The 27,831-nt window shown below is 46.9% G+C and overlaps 1 protein-coding gene across 1 annotated transcript in view; it reads right to left on the reverse strand.

The window, feature by feature from the left end:
• The window catches only part of Prkce (protein kinase C epsilon), a 486,812-nt gene that overhangs the window by 280,957 nt on the left and 178,024 nt on the right, over nt 1-27,831 (reverse strand). Inside the window, exon 2 of the mRNA XM_051159732.1 lies at nt 21,409-21,472. Within this exon, the coding sequence (XP_051015689.1) occupies nt 21,409-21,472 (64 nt within the window). The remainder of the gene's footprint in view (nt 1-21,408; nt 21,473-27,831) is intronic.

Consider the following 27,831-nt stretch of genomic DNA (forward strand, 5'->3'; position numbering starts at 1 on the left):
CGGAGGCACACAGCACAGCACGACCCTGGCTGCACACGCTCAACACCTGAGGTGTGGCTCAAACAACATCCAGCTCTCCATTTCACCCTGAAGGATTCTTTTTTAGTTGGAGACCTGAGTATCTTTTTTCAAATGATGGAATGTTCAAAAAAAAAAAAAAAAAAAATAGTGAAAACTACAAGTTAAGGAAGAACCGGTGACCATCTCCTCATGGTTAGTCTCTTTTTGGACTCCAGGGTCGTCTAACGGTTCAGCAGCTCCTGGAAATGCTCTTTATCGGCACCGTGAACTGCATGTGAGCAAACTTTAAACACACCCAGATAAAGTCATGCCCGTGACCAAGTGCCATCCCAGTCAGGAAGCTCTTCATCCTGAATCTCTGCTTCTAGGGCTTATTTTACTCATAGCTAGAAAGAGTGACCAGCCCACCCTTTGAGCATATGGGAACTGTGATCAGTGAGCCGCCAGCTGCATCCGCTGCCCTTACTGTTGGCATGGCCACTGCTACGAGTGAAGTGCTTAAGTCCTTAAGAGCAGGAACAGTGTGACTCTGTAGCCCAGAGTTAGCTCAGCCCAGAAGTGCACAGCAAATGGGACAGAGGGGATGGAGGGGGGGCAGGCCCTCAGCTCTGAGACTCCCCTCCTGGGTTCAGAGTCACAGAGGAGCAGTCATTGGGCCTTTGGAAGTGCTGTTAACACAGTGGTGTGTTTTCAGGACATTCTGTCTCTCAAGCCTTTTGAAGTTGTTGGTGAACTCCCCTATTTGTGTATGAAGTATCAAGGGCCCCATTCCATAGACAAAACAGTGGCCCAAGACACTGCTCCATTTCTTGAAAAGTTATCTTTCAGATAAAGTAACTTAGAATCTAGACAGTAGAGTCTGGGCTAAATTCTCATAAGATTATGAGGACCCTCATTCTGCATATCCAACTTCTACATGCCCCAAACACACAGTATCAGGATACATTGTGGGACCAACTTCCCAATCCCCTAGGCTTCTAGTTCCTAATAAACCACACATATTGCTCCCATTTGCTCTCTCCTCCAACAGTGTGGCTCCAACAGAGAGGCCAGAGCCTGCAAGCACTGGAAAGGAAAATAAGAGAACCAGTAAGGCTGATTCTCAAAATGGCCCTCAATCAGAACAGGCAGGAGTTTCTCTGAGTTTTCGTTGTGATTGCAGCCTATCTCAGGCAATCTTTAAGGCCTAAACTTATGATACTATGCCCACATATTTGCATGTCTGCATAGTACCTATCCCTCCCCTCCACACACGTGCATGCACATTACATAGCCACACCCATCTCACATATACACCACACACATCTGAGTACACAGCAGCCATACAACAGTATGCACAGATACAACCTTAGGGTAGAACGGGGCTGACTTTGGGTTATAGCTACCTGCACTAGGCCCTAACAGTCCCTATAGCCCTGAGCTTTAAGAGAGGTTCTCAACACACTGTAGAGCGACCTGTTTAAGGCTCACAGCGCTATGGGACTTAGATATGGAAAAGCCCAGCTGCAGGACACAGAATAACAGCTGACCAAGTCAAAAAGGGCCCCACCCATCAGGCTGCCCACGAAGACAATCTCTGATGTATGCTGTACCTCATTCACTTTCTGACATTTGCTAGAATAGCTAACATAGAGCTCTCTAATAGGGTCACCTCAAACTGCCCCCGTGCACGAGAGCAGGTGTCGCCAAAAGCTATGAGGGTTCTACATGGAGCTATGAGGAATCCAGCCTGCGGTGCTGAAAGGCCAGAAGGCAGCTGTTAGGAGACAGAGATGATCATGGTAGACTAAGAGTCAACATGAAGACCTCAGAGTAACAAATCCTAAATATGCCCAGAAGCAAGGTGATGATAACATGCATGGGTTTAAAAAACGGAGGAGAGAGAAGGAGGTGGAACAATGGTGCAGTAGTTAAGAGCACTCGCTGCGCGTGCAGAGGACCCAAATCGGTTCTCAGGACCCACACCAGGAAGCTCACAACCACCTACCTGTAACTCTAGCTCCAAGGGATCTGACGCCCTCTTCTGGTTCTTCAAGTACCTGCACTCATATGCACATACTCACCCACAGACACACATTCATACTTTAAAAAGGAATTGGGGAAAGCAAGAGTTCCTGGTCCCCCTCCTCAGTATTCTAAGGTAAATTATGTACACAAATTTTATATGTGTATGCATGTGTGTGCACATACACACACATTTATTTCTATGCAAATGGATCATCTATGTATATGTATATTTCTTTACTTAACCATTTACAGTTTTTGTTTTGTTTTTCGAGATCATTTTCTCCGTGTAGCCTTCGCTGTCCTGGACTCACTCTGTTGACTAGGCTGGTCTCACACTCATAGCAATCCACCTGCCTCTGCCTCCTGAGTACTGAGATTACATACACATGCTGCCAAGCCTGGCAATCACTTACTTTTAGCATCTATCTTCATTAGTATATACAAGTAACTCTAGAACTTTACAGTGATCTCTTATCCCTCAGTTATAGGCTGGCATGGAATGCCCTCTAGCTATAGGCATTTAGCTAGTTTCTAGTATCCTATTATCCCAAACCTGCCCATTTCCTTCATACCACCTGTGCAGTTCACCATGGGACAAACACAAAGTCTACAAAAGGGGGAAACTGTAATTTCACTCTTGACAACAGTTCAAATGCCCTACGGTATACAAGAAATAAGCCTGACTAAAAGGTTATTTTTGTGACACTGAAAACAAGTTGTTCTTAGGAATGTGACCTCAAGTGCAAAAAGGCCATTTATTATTGAGGGATAGGCTCAGAGCATTTCTACTCGGTGTTTTCCGTGTGTGTGTGTGTGTGTGTGTGTGTGTGTGTGTGTGTGTGTGTGTGTGTGTGTTACAATGAATATTAACTGTGCAGCCTATAAAACAGAACACCAGAACATTGCATGGCATCCTCACTCCTAATCAATCACACATCACCCGTTCATTCCCTTCACTGTCTTCAGCACACCCAGTTACTATAAATTCTGTGCATTAAAAAGCCGCCATGCACCATCTCAGAATAACCTGCAGAGGTTGCCTGCAGCAGTTGGAACCAAATTAGTCTTTAGATTCAAGGGCACCACGGCCTCCCAGGTCAAGCTCAGCTTGCAGTAGCATTAACAGCTCTGGTGGCTGTTTCCCTTCCCAGGGAGGAAGAGGAGGAAGAAGAAGCGAGACTCCCCATTTCAGTTCTGGTTTCCTGAAAAGCTGAGTTCTCACCGCTCTCCGAGTCCAAGCCCTTTTCTATCCCCATCCTTTAGTCAGAAGTGAAAGTGTAAGAGCAATAGCACATTGAGTTTGGCATCAAGGATCAGCCTTCCCTATTCCCAGAAAAACACTTGTCTGGGACACAGGTTAAGGAGCAGGCCAAGAAGAGGTCGCCAATCCCTGTCTCTAGGGCCCAGCGGCTTTGGCACAGGGAGGGGCCGAACCATCCCAGATGTTTCGCTGATGCCCTGGATGTGTGCCTGGAAGCCCCAACAGCGCCACAAAAGGAGCCCCCCTCCCAAAGTATTCACTGTGTCAAGTCACAGCTCTCTGGAGAGAGGGCCCTCAAGAGTGCAGGGCCTCCAGAAGCACTTCTGGGAGTGACCAGCCTCCACTATACCCACCCACAGCCAACAACTCCGCTGCACCCTCCTTCCCTAGGACTCAAAAACATACACATTCTCCGCCCCCTCCCCCCATCTACCAGCTCCAGTTTCTATAGCAACAAAGCAAAAGCCAGCAGGGTTTGTAAAACCAGCAGTCTTCACAGCGACCAGAGAGAAGGGCAAAGAAAATAGCCTGGGAAATTTCAGTCTCACCCTGAAATCTGTGCTCAGAGGAGTGCTAGCCCATCAAGGGTCCCCAGCTACAAGTGTGAACAGTGAACTCTGTGCCCCCAAGAGTGCACTTCTCCTCCACTCTGGAAGAGAAAGGGCCAGGGACACATAGCTGACATAGCACATAAGTTTGCAAGTTAGCTACATGGGGAGCAACTGCTAAAGACAGCATTTGCAGGATTTCCCAGCAATGACAACATGGCCACGGCTAGCACAACTGATTCCAGCACTCACTGAACAAATGTTTCTTGAGCACCTACTATGTGCCAAGTTTCTAGGAAACAATGGTAAGCAAACCAGATAAAATGCTTGTCTTTGAGAGCTTATGTTCCGGGGTGTGGGGGCAGGCTAATGACTTCATGAGGCACCAAATAAAACATAAATCACAACTCCAATAACTTCTGTCCCAAGAGTGAATTAGGAATATAAATGGAGGCAGTGTGGTGACGTGGGAAGAAAACTGGTCTCCCTCTAGAGTGTGTGTGCGCGCACGCTGGTGGTGGTGAGTGCTTTACTTCCAAACAAGCTTTCTTGTGCATCTGTCCATCGTGCCATCATGGGCAGAATAGTGATCACTGATGGACTTATTTGGGAGCTCAAGCATGTGGAATGTTTTGTCCACGATCCTCCAGGCTTCCTACTCTGAATGTCTGTGTATCAGATGACCACAGTGATGAAATGATATGACGAACCACAAACTAGGGCAAGGTAGTGGCAACTCCCCAAACTGGCTCTAGAACAGTAGAAAACAGATAAAGATAAGCAAAAACATACACAAGGGGCTGGAGAGATGGCTCAGAGGTTAAGGGCACTGACTGTTCTTCCAGAGGTCCTAAGTTCAATTCCCAGCAACCACATGGTGGCTCCCAGCCATCTATGATATGATCTGATGCCCTCTTCTGGCTTGCAGGTGTACATGCAGCCAGAGCACTGTATACATAATAATAAATAAATAAATCTTAAAAACATACACAAGAAGAGTGGACAGGCATTTCTGAGGGAAGGTTCAAAGCCTGCAGGCCTCTGAAGGTTCTTGGTACCACTAATCATCAGAAATAACCTATTACATTGGTGAACAGAATTACTTCTGTACAGGGGTACAAAGATCCTCTCAGGAACCACTGGCTAGCAAATAAAAACCCAGACCCATCACAGGATGATACCTCCCTTCAAGCTACTGGTCAGAGGGGTCTAAGAGATCCCGCTAACAACATTGATTATTCCCACTGCATTTGGCGTACACCAGGACCTGAGGGCAAGAACCTTTTGCTGAAGACATTGTATTTGCACTTGGGTCATAGGACTTGGAGAGATCAAGGTAGAATGATCTGGAGGCCTGCAAAGCTCCATGTAGGCTTCTGGGAAAGAAAAGGTACCAGTAGGCTTACCCAGCTGTGAACCGTTTAAACTACATTAACAACTCATGTGGCAACTGTTCCCATTAGTGTGATAATAGTGGCATAGATGTCTTAGGGGTGAGGGGCATCCAACCACTATCTGACTAGATTTAAGATGTGCTCAACAGGAAAAAACTCATGTTTGGTACTGAAAACTAAGAACCCATGGGGAGTAGTCACAGACTCTACCATCATTCTGCTAAACTTATATTCAGGAACCTTCTAAATATGGTTAAATAGCTCTCAGCCTTTGGCAGAGGAGCTGATGAATGAAGGTCTACACAGAGAAACACAAATGATCAACGTGGAGAGAGTAAGTGACTGTGAAGCGCTCATCCCTAAAAGGGTCATCTATATCACAACCCCCAACCGAGTTGTTGAGGAAATGTGATGGAAGGGGAAGAGCCAGAGGCTCAGCAGGACAGCTATAAACAGCCTCTTCTGGACACGACAGGTGGCTGCACTCATAAACTCTCAACAACAGTGGTGCTTACACAAGACCAGCACGAGGTCAGTTTATCCCATATTCCAGCATAGGTGATGAGCTCTTAGGGCCCCAGCCCTAGCTGAGAAGCTACACACAGTCACAGCTGCCAGGCAAGAGAAAGACAGCTAGTTTTCTTCAATGGTGGAGCCCCATATGTGAACCTCTACATCCTCATGCATGTGGGCAACGTTACTCAGTGTGTGTAGGAGTGTGTGTGTGTGTGTGTGTGTGTGTGTGTGTGTGTGTGCGTGTGTCTATTTGGTGTGTGTATGTATGTGGGGGAGCGAAACTAGAAGAGATAGTGAGAGGGACATGGGAGGAATTGGAAGAGAAGACAGAAGGGTAAAATTCATTCATGTCTGAAAAATAATAATAAAAAATTAAAACTACAATGGTAGATTTAAAATCTGACAATACAGGGCTACAAAGGTGACTCAGTGGTTAAGAATACAGGCTGCTCTTCCAGAGGCTACAGATTCAATTTCCAGCATCCACGTGGTGGCTCACAACTGTCTGTAACTCTAGTCTCAGGAAATCAAATGCCCTCTCCTGGCCTCCACAGGCATTAGGTATGAACATGGTACGCAGACATATATGCAGGCCGAATACTCATACAAATGAAATAAGTGAGTATTTTAATTGGATAATTAAGCATAAAGAAGATATAAAGCAAGTAGATGATGTAAATCCACCCATCAGTAGCCTCAATTAGTATAAAAGTTATCATGGTATATACATATATTAACCATCAAATCAGCCTCCTAGTTAAAAAGCCTAAAGATACTGCAGATGGTTTCAAATGTGCCCCAATACAGCAGAGTCCTTGCCAGGAAAAACCTAAGGTGTCCACAAAAAGAAGAATGGATGGATGAGCTTGACATGATCATAGAACATAGTAATATTCAGAAACAAAAATGAATCGACTGTTATAGTCACACGCGCCACTGCGGGGTGAGCACGGAAGATGTAATATCAAATGAATCACAAAGCACTTACACAAGGAATTTAAGTTCAAAATAAGCAGCTTATTGTTGCATAGGCAGGTAAGCCATAAATCATTGCGAGGAAAGAGTTAACACAAAATCCAGGGTTGTATTTGGGGAGGAAAGATTCAAAGGATGCTAACCGGTGGGCAGTGGGCTGGTCTTTAAGCTGTGATGGATGCATGAGACATGCTGCGTTTTCAGAATTAAAATAATACAAGGAGGGGAGGGCAAGGCTTGGAAGGAAGGCAAGGGCAAAGCGATTAGAAAGCAGCAAGTCCTGGAGGGATTTGTTTTCCTTAAGTCAAAGACAAATCTTGGCTTGTTTGTTTGTTTGTTTGTTCGTTTTGTTTTCTAAAGCAAAGAGGCCTGTGAGTACAAGAAGAGAATTTTAGATTTAAAGGGCCTGTGTTTGATTTTAAATGTCTGCAGATTCAAAAAAAAAAAAAAAAAAACATTTTTTTTTTTAAATTAAAAGAAAGAAGGCCTGCACCGCAGGCAGGTCTAGTGATTCTGGTTTAACCTGGCAGCGGAGTGGCTTCGGGAGCCGTAATTACAGGGAGGAAGAGGTCAAGAAGCTGGAAAGACACCTCTAATTAAGCAGGTGAAGTCTGTCTTCCAAGTCCTGGTGGCTGTGACAGCAACACCAGTGACCCCAACCTGCTGATCACAGGCATCTCTTGACTTGTATCCATTTAGCCTTCAAGCAGCACACGGGCCAAAAGGTACAGAGGCAGAGACACTCCACGGAGGGCCTTTGCCTGCCAAGCGTCCGTAACCCCTCCACAACCTTCCTGTCTCACTTGGACCACAGCCATCCCTTAACCCATGTAACAAATCCAGCCTGAGTATGGCTAGATCCTGCACAGCCTGAGACCATGCAGGCACGGCACAGTCAGCAGAGGCAGATTTACCATGGCCGAGACGGTATGTGTTTGTGCCGTTACTGAAATACTCTGCCATGGCAGTTTTCTTCTTAAGTGACTGTTATCCTCACAATAAAAAATAGATTCCATTTACTTTGGAAAATTGGGAGCAGTAGGAACAAATCAGAGAAGCTATAGTTTCAGCTGGACCCTCCCAGCACCTAAGCAGCTTGATATGCTCTGCAAGATTATTAAGTAACACATGTATACGTATATGTATATGTGTGCATTTTTAAAAGCACAAAATGTTGGAAATATTACCAAAGAGTGTGTCCAAACAATGAGACATAATGAGAGGATTTTAATGCCTTTTAGCTCTCTGGTAATGAAATCCTGCATTACAGCATTTAACTCAATTATTCAGCTTCCATTCCTTTGGCTTTCTGATGTATTTTTAGAAGCATCATGTGCAGACTTGGAGTTCTGCCTCCTCCAAAGCGGCTGTGGGCTCCTCGTGCCCAAGGAGGCTGTGTCCAGGCTCCTGCCAGGCTTGGTCAGTTGGCTGGTGTTGCGTGAACTTTTCCTGGGGAGACTCAAACAAGTGACTAGTCACCCTGGATAGCGTGTCCATGACAGCTCACAGTGTGATTCCATCACGGACGGATCTGGTGAGTCGTTGAGTTCATTGGCTCACTTGGAAACCATGAGTGAGGAGTTGCTTACAGGAGCGTGGTGCCACAGGGCAGCTACATCACTGAGTAGTCTCACCCCAGCGTGGCTGCACAGATGGGGTCCCCTCTCAGTGGAGCTGCTGTGGAGTATGCTCCGGACCCTCCCAAGGTCAAAGGCTGCTGCAATTAGGGCAGAGTTACATGCAGATGGAATGCAGGAGGATAAAGCTTAGCTCTCAGGTGAGGGCCCAATGACCCTTCCCTTACCCTCCTTCTGTGAGGGGATGCCTATAGGCTCAGCACCGAGGGCCATTCCTGGGTAGTCACAGCTGCTTCTGATGAAGATGACAATGACTGTTATGCTTGAAGGACAAGGTACTGCAAATAGCTCGGTTTTGAGGCTTAGGTTTTTAATGTGCACAAAAGAGTTGGGTATGCTACTTCCTATAGGTAACCTGCGGTTAGTCCATTTGGGGCGATACATCACCATCTAGTGAGAATCTTGCTCCCCAAAATATAACCTGTTCTTGAGAAGACCTATGTTTCTTCTCAATTGCATGGCTTCTAGCCAAGAGTTTCCTGAGCTTGAGAAGAAACTTCTTACTTCCTGGACCATATGAATAAGCATAACAGAAGGCTAGGTCCCTAAAATGCAGTGTTGCTGGCTGTCTTTTTCCTTTCTCACAGAGGATCTGTACATCGAGATGCACCCAGGGCCTCTCTTTAGCAAGCTCCACATCACATTCCTAGGAGAGAGTTGGAGGAGCATTGAGGAGAACTTTATTTCACTCACAAAGTCGTCATAGGAAGGCTCACATTTGGAGGCTTTCAAACACAGACCTTCTGTAGTCCTTTAAGAATGACACTCAAGCCTTTGTTTGTTGTTTTGAGATAGCATTTCCTGGATAGCCCAGGCTAGCCTTGAATTTATGATCTTCAGTAGCTGTAATTTCAGGACATGTCACCACCACATCTGGCTTCAAAATTCAAGTTTTAACTTTTTTTTTTTTCCTGTTTCTCAATTTTGCAGGAAACATAACTATTCTGAAAAATAAATGCTAGGATTTATTGTTTTACCCCTGTGCAGTTATTTTACCCATTCATTTTCTCTAACCTTTAAAAGGGACCACAGGGTGTGTGGCTGCAGCTTATGGACTATAGTAAGAGCCTCACCTGAACTCTCCTTACAATAAAAGTAGACGAGGGCACGGGTGTAAAGAACACCTGGGGCAAAGCCAGGGCTAAAGACCAGCAGGCGAGGGCGGGGGTTGGACCCATGTATGGGGAGGTTTGGACCCGTGTGGGAAGGTCCCAGCAGGAGGCAAGCTTACACTCACATTGGGCTTTAAAGCAAAGTAACTGAATAGACAGGGAGGGCCAAGGTATTATATTATAACTCGGGACTTGGTGTATAATGAGGCAATGGGGTAGCCTCAAAGCCCACTAATAAGTATGTGGCACAGAAAGAAAGCTTAAACACTCCGTCCACACCTACCCATGAAACTGCTTGCACCCTGGAATACGAAACAACTGATTATCCAAAGCAAAGCCAGTCAAATACCTTATTTATCGCAATAGTTTCCTTTCAAAGTGACCCTTTTGCCTGTTACTTTCATTTAGTCCCACATCTATTTAACAAACAAGTGAAAATGATGCCCCTACTGTGTACTCAGCTCCTAATCCAGAACTCTCTCCTTACTTGAAAAGTAGTACAACCTGCTTATCAGAGAAGGGTCCCAGAGAGGGAAGGTTTAGCAAGGTCCATGGGCGAGCTGTTCTAATTAAAGCTGCAGGAACCAAAAGAAAATTAGCACAGTAGGATCAAATTCAAGCGCCACTCAGTACTTTGGTATTTATAGAAAAACAAAAACAAAAACAAAAAAAAATGTTATCCAATATCCAGATGAGTGGTTTCCAGAAGGCTGTTCAGGACTTTGTTTTCCTGTTACACACTGGTTCTTGTCCTTGCTCTAGAGGACACAGCTACTGCCCACTCTGCAAGCTAGCATGCAAGGAAGGGCAGGGCGCTGCCTGGCCTGCTCCTGGATCCTGAGTGAGTACCTTCTGAGCCCCATCCCCCAGAGAGGAGAAATTGAGGCCAGAAAAGGCTGCACAGGGGTATGCACAGGCTTCAAGGTGAACTATTGGACCATTGGGGAGGAAAGGAACTGGGAAGTTTCCAATAAGAACTGCTGCCTGCTTAGCAGGGTTTGGAAGGGACCCCCCAGGACTACTAGCTCTGGCTATTGAAAAGTGTGGTCTGGTGACCAGCAGCACGGCCATGTCTGGTCAACCACACAGAGCCACTAGCCCCATCCCAGGCCCACTGAGTCAGTAGCTACATTTTTTATAGCATCTCCGACAGATTCAACCATAAACTCCTTAAGTCTCATTTCCCCTAGATGTAAAGAAGAGATGAGAAAACTCCCATGACGGATCCATTTGGATAAAATTAATAACAATCTGTATAGCACCATGCCTTGAACAGTGTCTTTCTCTTGCAATCCCACTTTTGTTAGCAAAAGCTGTGTCTGTGGAGCTCCCACATGAGGTGCAGGCAGCCCCGGCAGTAGCACAGTCTCCTCTGCCCAGCAATTATCCCTGCTTATGTAACAACTGCGGAGAAGCCTGGTGACCTTTGTAAGTTTCAAAAGCTTCCTGGGCCTGATAAGTTTTGTTTACTTCCTGGATTTTGTGTGTTTCCTTTAGTTCCAGAAATGTACAGGAAACATCTACGTAGCACATGTTCACCCAGTGTACAGAGAAGACCGCCTGGCCCAAATAGAGTACATGGCTTGTGGCTGGATATTCTCCAGATCTCTGCCTTTTTCATTGTTTTCATTGGCAGCTAGTAGACAGGGGACAAGGAGTATATGACGGTTTTGTTTTATTTGAGATGGGGTTTCAGTATGACTGGCCTTGAACTTGCTATGTAGACCAGGCTGGCCTTGAACTCACAAAGATCACCATTACTCTTAGTGTCAAAGAGAGACAGACTGGAAAGCCTGGGAAAGAGGTGTGTTCTACTGGCATCTGCTTGCTCTATGTTGATTGTGTGTAGTCTCCACACACAGATGGGAATGAACATCTCTCTCCTGTTCTCCTTTCCCCGCATCCTCAGTTCCCTTCACTGGGAGCACCATTTGTTTTCTTTTCTTGAGTACCTAAGGTCCTAGGGATGCAGAGGTAATGAGCAGGTGCTGCTCTCAAGAGCTCATGTTTTTGTCATAGGGGTCAAAACATAGGCCAAGATGCTCAAGAGTAGAGTGCAGTGCAGCTGTGGGTATAGAGGGCCCACCAGTCAGAGTCCCCCACTGAGGTCTTTCCCAGGAGCAGACAGTCCATACATGGCAACCACTAGCATCTTAAACGGTCTTCTTCAAGGTGCATGTCTGGCCTAAGCTGCAGTAGTAATAGACACTACACTCTCTTTCAATGGTCAAGAAACCAGAACTATTGCCCACAGGTGATCTGCACTAGGACTTGACTCAGCAACAATGTCCATACCAGGACTATATCTGACTTATCCCTACTGTAGCTATCAGATACCCACTACGCACCACTTTCTCTATTCAGTCCTGAAGCACAGAACTGAGCAATACAAATAGAAATTCCTTGAAGATTACATTCAAAACTCTCTCTCTCTCTCTCTCTCTCTCTCTCTCTCTCTCTCTCTCTCTCTCTCTCTCTCTCTCTCTCTAATGATACCCTGCACACTGGGAACAGTGATCATCTCTCGGGGAAGGAATAAGGACATTTGGGAAGGAAGGAAAAATTTCCTGTCCAGTTTATAGTTTATGTGTATGAGCTATTTTTAAATTATTTAGAAATAATAAAAAAAAGGAATGGGGTGGAAATGTGACTGTTCCCTTATACAGAGGGACAATGACTTGTCTCTGCCTAGGGATTACAACAGGCTCCAGAATCCCTATCAGAGAGCGATGATCCACTGAATACACACAGATCATCGATGCAGGGACAAAGAGCCCCAGGATTAATGCTGGCCACACACTTACTGCTCAGGAGACCCCTCCAATATGCAATGAGATGCATTCAAACCAGGGGTTTCCTTTGACTGGGCCTTTGGTGAGGACGCCATCCTCTTGACGCAGCGAGGCAGGTTGGTCTAGTAGCTCGCTCCCATGGGGTAGGTACTGAAGGACACTCTCAGCCATTTGAATTCACGGAGCCTCTGTTCTTCCTTGCCAGCTCTGCTTACTCTATTCCTACTGTGGTGTTTAATGCCCATGACTTCTTGTCCCAAGCTTGGTCATATACATAACCTGACAGTTTCACTCACTTTGGTACCTTCTGCTCAGATGGTACCATCATAGAGCCAGTGGCTGCCAGTGGGTCAGACCTCCTTCCCACGCCTTCCAGTCCATCTTGCTCCGGACCCTAACAACAATGGTGACATGCAGGGTAAAGGGATGGCTTCTCTGCTACAGGAGCCCATGGCTTCCACTAGTGAGTTCCTTTGAAACTGTAAGGAAGAGTGAGTTCAAAGAAAATTATCTTCATGTGGTGTGTGTGTGTGTGTGTGTGTGTGTGTGTGTGCGTGCGTGCGTGCGTGCGTGCGTGTGTGTGTGTGTGTGTGTGTGTGTACGCGCGCACATGTGTATTCAGGTCTCCTCAGACTTCACAAGCTCACACCAAAGGTTTACAATAAAAGAGGAAGATAAAAGCCTTGGCATTACCCCTAGATTAATGATGGCAAGCGTGTTTGATTGTGAAAATGTGAGTGTTTCGACAAAGCTAGGTAATAAGGAACATCAATAAAACTGTCAGCACTGGCCAGTTTCAAGTAGATAAAAGAATAGAATAATTGGTACAGAAAGGCAACTCTCTAAATCAGATTAGGTGAATGGAAATACCCTTTTCTTTTAAGCCAAGTCACGAGGACATTAACAACAGTAAATGATTCAATTATGGGCCATTTCAAGCAAATATGATCTAAGCTGCAAACATGATTTTCCCCAAACCCTCTTTTATACTATACAGAAATGATACATAACACCAGAGACAGACTGCAAGGACATGGGAGAATGTAGGAGGCTCGTGCCCTCAATAAGGACCTATCACAAACCCATCCTTTCTCTAGGCTTACTTCTTCCACACGACCATCCCTTCTGCAAATGAAACCAGTAGGAAAACAAGTGCACAGTCAACAGAAGATATGTTACTCACACCCACATAATGGCAGACAGGAAGGAGGCTTACAGAGAGCATCCCACCCCCACCCCCAGGCTCTCGGGGGCTCAATCCTATCTTTCATCTGGCAATGGCTGGCATTTGGTGGTATTAACCGTGGATGACTCACGTCAGCGGCACCTCTGTGCTTCTCCAGAGTTTTCGGCTTAGTTCTCATTGAGAATTTCGGCAGAGGCTCTTTAGGATCTGAGTAGCCCTTGGCAGGGGTGGATGCTCACTGCTCTTCTGGTGAGCTCTTGGTCTCGGCCATGCAGCCAGTCACTTCTAGGAATAGACACTGACGCCATCCAGGCAAAGAAGGACCTCCAAATCTGGACCCCAAAGGATATGCACTCTGGTTCTGTCTGTCAGAGGAGCTGAGAGTTGGGAGTGAAGGGCTCATACTTAAAGATCAATGGTTCTGAACAGCTGAATGTTGTTAATATTTAGTCCCTGGCCTCAACACACTTCTGGAAAATCTGATACAGCACAGATGTCTAGGGAGCATGGGAGGTGAACGTGACAAGAATCCTGTTGCCTCAGAAACATCCCAGAGAGAAGATGGGTCAGTACCTCGTGGCTGGGTGTGGCTTAGGGAAGCTGGAAACTCTCATTAATACCCTTAGTGATGTGTCATATTCAAAACTGAACAGAAACTGAAAGGGAAAACATGGGACTGTCTGGGCTTAATTAGGGAGCACCTTAGAAAAGCCACAGACAAAGCACAGGGGTAGAGCACTGCCCTAGCATGCGTGAAACCAGGAGTTCATTTTCCAGCCTGTAAAAGAGGAGGCTGAGGGGGAGGAGGACTAGGGGCTGAAGACGGAAGCCTGATTCCCATGGGGCTTTGCCAGGTGTTTAAGTGGGGAAAGAGAGAGCACAAAATGCCGTGGAGGCATGGATGCCTTTCTTCAGACTTAGCCTTCTAAGTACCTCAGTGCAATAGTTCTAACAAGCCTCTACTCAGGGTTCTAGAAGTGACTAAATTTGACCTGGAACACTCTCTTCCTTGAGAGGCCTTGACCATGAAGTTAAAGCCGAGCCACCTCCATCAACTTTCAAACATGGATTAACCATTTCCTGCATTCCTTTTTCCTTGCTTGCACAGCATGGCAATTTCTGCTTACAGTGCTGGTAACTACCTTTTTGTTTGGATGCTCCCAGAGGTTAGACAATCTGTCTGCCTTATTTATCCTGTCTATACTGCCATCCCTAAATATTGAAAGCATCTAAACCATCTTGAATAGTGACAACAGGACTTCCCCTGTTCACTAAAGCCTCTCCCCCCAACCCCCGACCCTCCCGGAGGTCCAGTGTATCTGTCCTTTCCAGGATAAGCTGTGCCACTCACTTGACGCTCTATTGGGTCATCCCAGTTCCAGTGTACTCCATGGCGACGGACACCCAGTTCTGAACTCAGTGCAAATGTGCTAGTCTTTGATACCTTCCTGACTGAGAGCAATGTTCTGATCCTTCTGACATTGTCCTCCATTTTCTACTTCCTTCACCTCTTCCTTAGTAACATAGCAACCTGGGCTCATTGGTTGAGATGAACTGGTGAGGACCACTCATTTGATTGACTCCCATCAACTCCCTGACAACCAGAGCCACAGTTGTGGGATTTAGAAAAGACTGAATTCTTCAGTAGGGCCATGGAACCTAGAGATGCTGTTGAGATGGGCCCCGCCCTCTGGCAGAGCCAAGGTTTCCCCCTGAAGGCAGCGATTGAATGTCTGCCATGGACATAAGACTCCAATGTCTCTACCAAGGAGCAGGGCCGTAGGAAAGATCATCATCCTGCTTGGTTTAGGCCAGGTCTAGTTTTGAACTCAGACCTATTTATGAGTCCACATTTAGACATCCGGAGAGGGACTCCGCCATTTCTGAAACAGAGATTGGGAACTTTCATTTCCAAGAGAGAGAGAGAGAAAAAGATATCTATTTATAAAGGGGACTCTGGGGCCACCTTTGGATTAAAAACTAAGAACTTAGGCTTTATGTTCATATTAAAAGCTTTCTGAAGAAAAGGATTAAAAATAACGATAATGACAGGAGGTCATTTCCATTTTGACAAACTCATCATCAGGGCCCTGAGAGAGCAGAAGACCACAGAGGAGGCTGTAATATGGGCTGAAGTGCATTGCTTGCCCCCTAGTACTCCACTGTCATGTGACGGTGCTGGTGTCAAGCGCTCAGCGCGTGAAAATCCCTACACACACGTTGTCTTTTCTGAGCCAAGTGAAGTTGGCTTCATCAAATCTGTCTTTCTTGAGCAACTAGAAAAGAAGAAGAAGAAGAAGGAGGAGAAGGAGAAGGAGAAGGAGAAGGAGAAGGAGAAGAAGAAGAAGAAGAAGAAGAAGAAGAAGAAGAAGAAGAAGAAGAAGAAGAAGAAGAAGAAGAAGAAACCAAAACAGCAGGAAGCTGCAAAGAAGAGTGAGATTTCAAAAACATACCTGCAGAAAGGTTAAAGGATTTGCTGCATTCTGCTCGTCAAAGAGAGATTTAATAACTGTCTTCAAACAGATGAAGGACCAGTGATAAGTGAGAGCCTGGAGAGACCATGTGTTCTCAGTCGGGCACTGAGGGGCGAGAGGCGATGGGAGGAGCCAGGCTCCACCAAGAGATGCTGTTAACATCAACATGCTCACGAAACAAACCAGTGGCTCTGGGATGCTCCAGAGTGCCTGGCTGGGAACTGCTTCACTTGGGGGGAGCGTAAGGAAGACAGATGAGGAGATACAACTACAGCTGGGTCGCTACTCTACAAGAAGTAATCTCTCAGACCCGGCACATAGCCACGTATTCTGTGAGTGGCGGGTTCTTCACTTGCTCTGCTCTTGAGCATTCCACACCCAGAGTCAGAAGCCTGCCCTCCCATCATTTCCCTGAAGCGCCTGCCTGCTGCTCTCAAGGTGGACTCTGTTGAAGCATGCCCACCTCTGTGCTCTTGGGTCTTCAGGCTCTGAGCATGTGCTGAGCATCTTGGTGTGCATGAACACTGTTTTTATAGCGACCCTTTTCCACAGTAGCTTTGGCAGGTGTGCTTGAGTCTGAATTAGGTGTACACTGAGTCACAAGAATGGACTCTTCACAACTAAGGCCAAATGAAATGGTGCAGTGTCGCTCCATCTTCTGGGTAAGGGATCTAAGGCTCAGCTGGTAATCACAACAGCCAGGATTTCAGATCAGGTCTGAGGAATACCTAGGACCGTGCTCTCTCCTAGAGAAGATACCAGGCACTTCACCATCACGTGATCGCATAAAAGAAGGGTAGGTGAGCCCTGCTTCCTGCTTCTCAGCTTCCACTTGGACAATGCACAATCCCAGCAGGACAGATCAACTGCACTATGTGTGCTGTCTGTAGGGCAAAAGTCACTCCACTTCTGTCGCAGACTCTGGACGCTACTGCAGACGCAGGTTTGTGAGCACCCAGTGAGGCTGACTTCTTATGATTTCTCTTGCACTATAGTGTCTGAAAAGCAATCTGAGCTGAGCATTGCCCCTGGATGCGGAGCAGAGAAGGAAGATCCCACAGTCAGGCCCTAACCAGCTCCCATCCAGGGGACCTTTCCCTGGGGGTACACTGCTACATTCCTATAACGAATGAGAATCATACACAAGTGACAGCAAAGGCAGAAACAATAACTTATGTACGCAGAAGGGAACACACTTAGAATTTGAGAATTAAGTTGCTGTTTATGTTTCCGTTACCTGGGCTAATTATACTTTGACCTAATTATCTGGTGAGCTGATGCTGCAGGCATCAGGCATCAGGGAGTCAAATGGTGGCTACTCTTGATGAAAGCTGAACTAAGGAATGCCTCGGACTGGGGCTCACACAAAACTTTTTGTGTGACATTAGTGAAATATCTGTGACAACACATGCCAAAAACAAAACAAAACAAAAGCAAAAACAAAACCCACGTCCCTTTCCTTCAGCTCCTTCTATCAGCTGCAAATATAGCCCATGCCTTGGCATGAGCTCCAATAGTGTTTATTCAAATTACGCTGAAGAATAACATCATGTGACCGAAAACGACCTTCAATGCCATCAGGCCTGACCCCTTACATCTGGGGTCAGGTTCCTTGGTTTAGTCAAAGCACACACTAGTCAAATCCCATTATGGTGACCTGCACAGGATGTGCAAGTGGTGGAATTTTATTAGACAGTCAGAAATCACATTATATCCTGCTCCAGCGGATGTAAACACCCAAACTTCCTAACAGCATGTTAGCAAGAAAAAAAGAACCCTTCGGAACGTTCTAGAAAAAGGGGGTGTATTCACACCGTCACCCCCACACTTTTCTATGTACTATTGGAGTTTGCATGTGTTGTAAAGTGTGTGCAGTTTCTATGGCTATATCCTTCCCGTTAATGGGGATGGAGCACGGAGATAGAGCTGCTGAAACGAAGCTGGTGGCAGAACAGAGCAGTGAAACCTCGCTCAGGCCTCACTTCAGCCCTCTTCTCCCCCTTTCACCAAACATAATTAGCATTAACATCCAAAAAGGGTGTGGACAAGGATCCGTGAGTCGAGTCCACAGTCTGTAGTGCAACAGGGTTGCCGCTGGACGATCGAGACTTCTCTAGTCTGTCTAGCTGTGGTTCGCCCCTGCCTGAGTCATTCTCTCAGCCTCACAACCCAGGGCACCAGGGCAGGACCGGGAGGACAGACGGATGTGATAGAAATGGAGCACAGGGCCAGACTACAGAGCATCCACCCACCACTCCCAAATGGGAATCCTAAGTCCAAGATGAGCGAAGGAAAACTAGAGTTGTCTTCTCTTTAGAGCCATGCAAGCTAGTACTTTACAGACCAGAGCCCTGGCATGTGTCAGCGTTTCTAAAGTAAACTCTGTTTGCTTTAGATGAAAGAGTTTTTCTTGTTATTGTTGTTTTTGCTGTTGTTGTTGCTGTTGTTTTTAAAAACAAAGACTCAGAATTTAACCCAATGAAAATTGCTTTGGTTATTCACATGCAGTAAAGCGTAGAGGCAAGAAGAAAAAAATCAATTGCTTCTGATTTGCTTATTCAGTCGCTGTCCATCTCCTTTCTCTCTAATGTAAAAAGAAAAGTTGTTTATCATTTTGCAAGCCATTAATCTTTTTGAGGAGAAAGAAAATAATTCAAGCCTGCCATTGGTTGCCCAGCATCTAGGCACAGGAAATACATGTTTAATTAAGGTTAGGGAAAGAACAGGAAAAAAGAAATTGATTTTTGTTTATCAAACATTTTCCAACATCTACAATCAGGATGCTATTGTAAACTCTCAACTCTGATAGGCCAGGCTCACATACTATGCTAAAAAGTGTTTAAGGCAACTACAAGCCTTCCATCTTTTGTTTGCTTTATTATTTTTTTTTCTTCTTGAATTTCAGGCTGGCTCTAATCTCTTCTGCTCAGGGCATCCTCCTGCTTCAGCATCTGGGGTAGGTGCTGGGTAGGGGTAGCCTGCTTTTTCTTAACTTGGCTGGCTTATTTTACTTTACTTTTTGTAGGTCTTAAATATTCCACCTAGACTGAAATCCTCAACTATTCAGCAGCATTTTCTATTCTTGGCTGTTCAGTGCTGACAACAGCGAAGGGAAGCTGGGCATGCCAAGCAGGATTGCAATCCAGAGCGGAGTATGTAAGAAACCAATTGTGAAAGGATGCTTAGAGCTTTCAACCTGTGCCAAGTCATCAAGTCATACTAAAGAGGACCCAGCTCTAGTGTGGTCCCCTATGCACATGGCTGCTGCGTTATTCTGAACACCTGTGGAGACTGACGTATCAGGTGCCACTATCACACATCTTATTTCTCTCGAGCATCCTTCCTAATGCTGTGACCTCGCTATTCAATGTCCCCACTGTACCCTAATGTACCCCAACCGTAAAATTATTTCATTGGCACTCCATAACTGTAATTTTGCTACTGTTATGAACTGTAATATAAATGTCTGATATGCGGGCTATCTGATATGAGACCCCTCCCCCCCCCAAAAAGAGGTGTCTCGACCCACAGGTTGAGAACCACTGGCCTTAGAGCCTTAGATCTTACTTACAAAGTTTCTTCCTATCACAACCTTTACCTAGAGACGCTGTGTGAGTGTGTGTATGAGTGTGTGGAGAGAGTGTGTGTGTGGTGTGTGTGAGTGTGTGTATGAGTGTGATGTGCGTGAGTGTGTGTGATGTTTGTGAGTATGTGTATGTGATGTGTGTGAGTGTGTGAGATTGTGTGAGTGTGTGTGTGTGTGTGTATGTGTGATGTGTATGAGTGTGTGTGATGTGTATGAGTGTGTGTGAGTGTGAGTGTGTGTGGTGTGTGTGATGTGTGTGAGTGTGTGATGTATGTGAGTGTGTGTGAGTGTGTGTGATGTGTGTGAGTGTGTGTGAGTGTGTGTGGTGTGTGTGAGTGTGTGTGAGTGTGTGTGGTGTGTGTGATGAGTGTGAGTGTGTGTGAGTGTGTGTGAGTGTGTGTGAGTGTGTGTGAGTGTGTATGAGTGTGTGTGATGTGTGTGAGTGTGTGTGAGTGTGTGTGAGTGTGTGTGGTGTGTGTGAGTGTGTGTGAGTGTGTGTGGTGTGTGTGATGTGTGTGAGTGTGTGTGAGTGTGTGTGATGTGTGTGAGTGTGTGTGATGTGTGTGAGTGTGTGTGATGTGTGTGAGTGTGTGTGATGTGTGTGAGTGTGTGTGATGTGTATGAGTGTGTGTGAGTGTGTGTGGTGTGTGTGATGTGTATGAGTGTGTGTGAGTCTGTGTGATGTGTGTGAGTGTGTGTGTGATGTGTGTGAGTGTGTGTGAGTGTGTGTGATGTGTGTGAGTGTGTGTGTGTGGTGTGTGTGAGTGTGTGTGATGTGTGTGAGTGTGTGTGATGTATATGAGTGTGTGTGAGTGTGTGTGAGTGCTTATGATCAGGTGTGAGTCTGTTCCTGTGAGTGTGTGTGAGTGTGTGTGATGTGTGTGAGTGTGTGTGTGTGGTGTGTGTGAGTGTGTGTGATGTGTGTGAGTGTGTGTGATGTATATGAGTGTGTGTGAGTGTGTGTGAGTGCTTATGATCAGGTGTGAGTCTGTTCAAGGGCCAAGTCTTCCAGGTGGGAGAGCTGAAGGACATGAATGTCTACCTTTCACTTGGGAACACAGACCGCAAACACCATTCCCTTCTTCCCTCCTCTCTAAGGGGAAGCAGTTCCTATCTGCCAGTCTCTCTGTTGTGCTACTTATGGCAGCTGTTCTGTCTCCCGGCCCACAGAGAGGGAAGGAGAGGAAAGATGAGGCAGTGAACACATGAGTCCTGTCCTCTGCCATCTAGTGCTGAGGCTGTCACAGCTGCCTGGCACCTGTCTGGACAGGGCTGCATTTTCTTCCCTTGCGGCCTGACTGTTCAGTATGCACTGCACCTACACTTCTGCACTTAAAACACACTGAGTGAACAAAGGTGTGTGTGTCGGGCGGGGGGAATCAAAAGAAAAGGATCTAAAAAGGAAAAACACACGACTATCAGAGAAAACTTTATTTGTCGCCTCATATCATCAGCTTCTTTTGCCCTTTAAACAACTAGTAAAAGAATATGTAAATGATTTCCCCCAAAAAGTACGATTTTAAAGTCTGGCACCTTGTTTGTTTCGTTTCTGAATACCGTTAGGCTGACTGGTTTTACTTCCTTTTTCACCACACACAACACAAACCCCACGGCGGCCTCCTGGGAGAGGGGGCCGCTCCCTGGCACCTGCCCTGCACACAGCACTCGGAAATGCCTGTGTTACCGACCTCTCAGCAAGTCCGAAATCTCCTTCTGCTCCACCAGTAACAGATGGCTCACTCCTTTTGGTACACAGGCATAACATCTTCAAAAATAACCTTCTCCCGCTAGAGCATGCCAACTAATTAAATGTCACTGTGATAGTGCCCTGGCTGAGACGGGAAGGGAGAGACCCGGAAGACGACGGACGGCTCAGTGGAACAAGACACGGTCTCCTACCTTCTCCCGATGACCCCGAGAGGTCGATGATCACGTACACTTTGCCTTCTGGCTCCAGATCAATCTGCAAGTAAGAAAACAACAGTGGGGCTGTTAGTGCTTGTGTGGGCAGCTTGAGAGCCCCGCATTTTCCACCCTGAGCTGCTGTAACCCAGAGTTGTAGCCCTATACGCTCGTCAGCCTACAGTGCGTCAAGTGCTAGGTGAGTTAGAAAGGAAAGAGCACCAACATTGACAGGCTAGGAGGTCTAAAGCACACACAGACAGCAGTAGCAATCAGGCTTTAAGCTGGGAGGAATCACGCTTCACAATAGATATCCGAAGAATTTCTCGAGGCATGACTATCTAGAGACTGACTGCCATGGCTGGCAGAGAGGATGCTATAACTGGTATCTAAAGGGAGGAGATGCCAGGGAAGCCACAGGGCATAAGACAGTCCCCACCGCAAAGAATCTCCCAGCCTATCAGGCCAACTGCAGGAAGGTCGGAAGGCTTTGTGTTAGCTCCCTTTACAGATGATGAAACTGCAGTCGAAGGTCCAGGCTAAGTGGCCAAGATCGTCCAAAGAAGCTTGTGGTCTTTACGCTTCCTGGGAAAATGAGAGAGGCATTAATACCTCACTCCCATTCTCAGCGAGTAAAACCTCACTGGGAAGAGTGCTGAACCCAGCTAATAAGACAGAGGAAATGAACAATGAGCAACTGTCGAAGGATCCTAAGCAACAGAGAACAACAGTGTAAGAAAGAACAAGAAAAACAAAGGCTTGGAAGGTGCGCTTTTACTCCAACCCCCCAGACTCAGGGTCTGTGTTGGCTACACAGGTGTTTTGTGACCACGGATTCCAGCCCGGGTGGGCTGTAGGGAGAGAGAGAGCCAGCACTTGCAACTGCTCACCAACGGCTTGCTCCTCTCATCCCCAATTTGCTCCCTCTTCTACTCAGCCACACTGATGAAAGCAGGCAGTAGGCTAGAAATGGGAGGGCTGGGCCTCTTACGTTCGGACATCTTTGCAAGGAAGGAACTCTTCCTGCAGAGCATGCTTTCCACATGAGAGAGCAGTAAAGCCTTGGACCTCCAAGTCCGCACCGTGAGACTCTCCCGCCCCCACATCCATCTGCACACACAGAGTTCCAATGGCCTCAGCAGTGCCAGGCTCTCTCCCCCAACAAGCTGTGCGTTTCTTTAAGGACAGGAACTGCCATCCCTTCCTGTCATTTTCCCACTGTCCCCAATAAAGAGCAAATATGCACTTAGCAGGTCATTCTTCGGAAGAGGCAGTGTGGTGTGGTGGGCATCTCCTGCTCCTTCAAGGTCAAGGCCAATTAGCCTCCTCTCTGAGGCCTTTTTAGATACACCCATCAGGATGCATTCCTCCCTCTTCTGGGTTCCCACAGCACACCAGGCATGTCCTAATGACAGTTTCTATTAAACCGTAGCACAGTGTCCACACGGCTATCTTCTCTGCTGGACAGAAAGAGTGAGGCCCACATTCCCAACTTCTGCTCATGTCTCTGCCCAATGCCCATTTGTGCCAGTGGGAAAAGGTCCTAGACTCAGGTCTTCTGAAACATATTCTGGGTCCCTCACCCCTTCAGTCCTCCAGGGAGGAGAACAGATGTGGGATCTGTACTGAAGTGGCCTCTGCATGGCACTCGGAGAGGAAAGCTGAGGTGGCTGTTACAATGGACATCTAATATGCGCACCTCTGGGAGGCAAAGAAACTCACGCTGACCTGATGCCTCTCCAAGTCACTCCACAGCCTCTCCAGAGTTCTCAGGAGCCCTGGTGTACGGCGAGAATTAGCCCCTCATGGCTGAGAATGTTTTCTGTCTGCTCTAAAATTTCTTATGTATCAAGGGATCTTTTGTGGATGGGGAAACTGGGCTATGTTTGTTCAGGCACCATCTGGTCAGGGAGTGAAAGAGGGCAGTGGGCAGATTTGGGGCCACCCTCAGGGACCCCACAGGCTCCACTCTCCTGAGCCTGGAGTCCAGATGAACACCAATTACCCACATGGATCCCATATGATCTCATCGCTCCCCAAAAGTTCATGAGCTTAACTCTGTGGGTACAGCCAAGTTTCCCTATGTCTCTCAAACACTTGCGGGACCCCACCATAAACACATCCCCCCAGCTCTGGCAAGGAGTTAACAGGCAGGAAAACCAGCCATTGGCTCTGCTGAACAGCGAGCGCTAAGCCAGAATTCTGTTTCTGCCAAAGTTCAAAATGATCAGGAACCCTTTCGCCCCCAAGCATGGAATTCAAATAATGTATGCCTTTTGGAGATTAGATCATCACAGCTAACCAGCCCCCCACCGAACAAAATGGAACGCTTTCTCATATCCTCCGAGTCAAAGATTTCCCACGACTGCAGACTGTACCGGGAAAGCACAATGCTATCTGTGAGAGGCAGGGAGGAGGACAATGAAGGAATGAGATAGGCAGCGAGGCCTATCCAGCAGCGGGCACTGAGCCTATCTGTGCAAAAGGGGAGAGAGGGCTCATAGCAGGGAGGACAGGTCATTGACAGTAAAGTGTATTAGGATATGAACATTCAAGATAGCAATCAGAAGCCATTTTAGCACCCACTGCTCCCTCAATGCTGGTGAGCTGCATTTCCCAACAGAGAAATAGAAATTAAGCCATTTAACGTGCCAGAAAAGCAACAAAGAGCTTTGCAGGCTGAGCAGATGGCTGCAGCACTGGCCAAGCCCCAGTCAGCCAAGTGAGGAGGCTCTCCATCCAGGGTGGCAGGATTTCAGTGTCCGTGACTGGACGGATGGCTGAGTACAAAAGGTGGTAAAGAGTGATCCAACCTCACAGACAAATTCACTGCCTCATGAATTCTGCCTGGATAATGAAGCAACGTGAGTTCCCAGGCCTGTGCAACTCTACAGTCTCAGTACCAGGCAGCTGGACCAACTGAGGAACAAGCCCCCCATCCCTCCGCTAGCCGTTCCCAGGACGACAGTTCTGAACCCCTCCTACAGGGCAGACTCATTGCACTTGCTCCAGATGTGGCCCTAGCCATAAAATCCTTTTAGGCTTCTTTCCTTGACAGACTTTCTAGCTACTTTCCTTTTCTCCTGGACTATGATCCTCCTTCCAGCTAATCACCACTGGCTTCTCCTCTAGCCAGGGCCAGGAGCCAAGGACACAGTGGGGGAGATGACCACAGCCCTTGGCTTCATCCCAGGCCCGAATCCTAGTTTTGTCTCTTACCCGCTGAGTGACCTCAGACAATTATTTCCTCTCTATAAGCCTTGGCTCCATCTGTGGAATGGGTTGTCATGGCAATTCTGTGCGATGGGAATGCAAAGCACTTGGCACTCAGAAAATGCTCAAAATGTGGAAAAGAGACAACTGGCTGGCTAGATGGCCTGAGGCGAGGAGGGTGGGCAAGATGGCTCATTGGGTAAGGGTGCTTGCCACTAAGTCTGACAATCTAAGTTTCACTCCCAGATGGCAGACAGAACCAATACCTACAAGTTGTCCTCTCACCTCTCTCTTTATTAGTGTCATGGTACACCTGACCACAATACATACGTACATACATACATACATACATACCCACACACACACAGCCTTCAACTTCCTTATAGTCCATCATTCTTTCTATTTCAATAATTCCCCCACACACACACACAAAATAGAAGACACTTTGTGTTCCAAGCTGACACTACTATGTGCTATTACAGGACATTAGTTGATGTGGTACCTTGACTATCAGAAAAGGTAAGTCTTGTACTCAGCCTGGGGGAAGCCCAGGGGCAGGCAAGACCACCCTGTAGGCATTAGAAGGCCCATGGTGCCACGAGAGATAGAAGGAAGAGATGATCACAGGTTCCCTGGGTATCTAGTTTGCATCAGACACTGCGTTGGGTTTTTCCAGTGCCTCAGGGGCTCTTGTAAGGTCAATGATAGTCTCTGTTTCCAGCTGGGAATCGGGGGCACAGCCAGCTTTCTGCAGTGCTACCCATCCAGGACAACTTTGTCACTCAAGGCATTGATTCTGCATGAACTCCAAGGTCAGACTCATATGGCCTGTTGCACCTCGCCTGTCTGGGGAGTTCTTCCAGCCCCATCTCCAGCGTCCTCAGTCCGCTCTTCAATGGCTGTTGGCTTCCCAGGACCAACCTTCCTAAGGCAGAATGATGTCCTGCACATCTTCAGCACTGCCCTGAGCCTGGGGGAAGGTCTGTGGGGAGATCCATTCATTCCAATGCAGGACAATGCGGTGGAGACAGAACAAACTACCCAGAAACTTCTGCAGCAGCAGTGTTTCAAAAGGGAAGACTGGCATGGACTTCAAGTGTCTGATTTTATTTATCCCTCATAATTTACCTGTAAGACAACAGGTACTGTGTCGGTCTACGAGCAAGAACCAGATATGGCAGCACACACCTATAATCTCAATACTCCCAAAGTAAAGACAGAAAGTTATGAGCTCAAGGCAACCCTAGGATACATAACAAAATTCTGTCTCAAAAAAGCTCAGTAGAGTCAGGTGCGGTGGTGCATGCCTGTTTTTCCAGCACTCAGGGAGGAAGAGGTAGGTGGATCTTCATGAGTTCGAGACCAGCCTGGTCTACAAAGTAAATCCAGGACAGCTAAGGCTATACAGAGAAACCCTGTCTCGAAAAACAACAACAGCAATAACAACAACAACAACAGCTCAGCAGTAGAGTGTTTGCTTAGATGCACAGGTCCTGGGTTCAAACTCTAACAGTGTGAACAAATTAATACATTTAAGGCTGAGGTTGAGGAGAACGAGCAGCCTGTAGACCCACAGTGGCCAACGAGGGCACACCTGCTTCATGACGTCAGAGCCACCATGAATCTCATGTACGTGGGAGTAGGTCCCTTATAACTGAGTATTCTAGATAGCTCGGAAAGAGCTTGTACTGTGCAACCCCCCAGCTCCTAACTCTACACCCACACATCAGGAACTCTGAGCCAAGCTGTCTTGAATGATCAGAATTCCACTGCTGAGTGGCCAACAACCTCCTTACATACAACAGACACGCCAGGCTTCAGGGACCCACGCAAACCTATGCCTGTGTCCAGAGCGCCAAGGGCTTCAAGGCAGTCTAAAAGTCATAGTCAAACTCTCTCCCAACTACAGGCCAACTGTCACCTGAGACTTTCTAAGCTAGACGGCTCCCAGGCCTGGCTCAGGCCACCTGAGTTTCACGTCCCTTTCTGAGCAACCCCAAGCAACAAGCTGGGCAAGGACCAGAGACTGGGAGAGGCTTGGGCTGGCCTGGGTCCACTTACCAAGACACACATAATTAAATATTTATTCCTCTTTCTTCCTTACAGAAGAGGGTGGGGATAATGTAGGAGGTAGAAGAACCACGCAGAAAGAAAGCTAAGCCTAGTGGCCAGAACAGCCAGGGCTACACAGAGAAGCCCTATCTCAGGGGGAAAAAATCCCCAGCAGCATGTAAAAGCAGGTGTGAGGGCAGGCATTTGTAACCCCAGTGCTAAGGGGCTCAGAGACATGAGATTATCTTAAGGTCACTGGCTAGCCAGCCAATAGGTGATCTCCAAATCGAATGAGCGGACCCACCTCAAAAAATTAAAGTGGAAAACGAGTGAAGAAGGAAGTTATATGGCATCAGTCTCTCACCGTGTGTGTGTGTGTGTGTGTGTGTGTGTGTGTGTGTGTGTGTGTGTGTGTTGAGAATTTTGGTTTCTTTAAAAAAAAAAAAACCCAGTTACATTATGTGAATATGTTTTTTGTTTTAATCCCAAGTATGGGATACAGGGATGCTTCAGATTGTCCACAGCCATTAACTATGATCATCTTGCGCTCTAGGAGGGTGTGGTTTTTGCCAGCTGTAGAGAGTTTACATTTGGAATTCTGGAGACTGTTAAGAGCCCCGAGAGGGCCTGAGGTGGCTGCTGCTGCCCCTGCTGCTGCTGGTTCCTGATGTTTCTTGTGTTATTGCTGGATTGCTGGATTGCTGTTTGCTGCATTGCTGGTTGCTGGTATTCTGAAGATGAAGACTGAGCTTGCCCCAAGGAACTAGATGCCCTAATCAGCAGGAAGTAGTCTAAAAAGATCTATGCCCCCTTTCCCCTCTAACCTTTCTCACCTATCTAGTGTTGGAGGGTTGGAAGGGCCTGGGGTGGAAAAGGGTGGTAGATTTAGGAACCCAAATAAGTAGTCAAAAAGCCTGGACACGTGTGTACTCAGGCGTGCCTTATAAGCATGCATGAATACATGAATACAACATAAACACACCAAAGTAAAGATGGAGATACGACTCAGTAGTAAATGCTTAATTAACATTCACAAGGGCCTAGATTCGATGCCCAGAACCAGAGAAAGAGAGAGGGAGAAAATGAAAGGAGTTCCCAGTACCCAGGTCTGGACCCTTCAGTCTGGACCACTCTCCCACACTTAGGTACAGCCAT

This window comes from Acomys russatus, chromosome 1 (genome assembly GCF_903995435.1).
Source record: "Acomys russatus chromosome 1, mAcoRus1.1, whole genome shotgun sequence".
Classification (NCBI taxonomy): domain Eukaryota; kingdom Metazoa; phylum Chordata; class Mammalia; order Rodentia; family Muridae; genus Acomys; species Acomys russatus.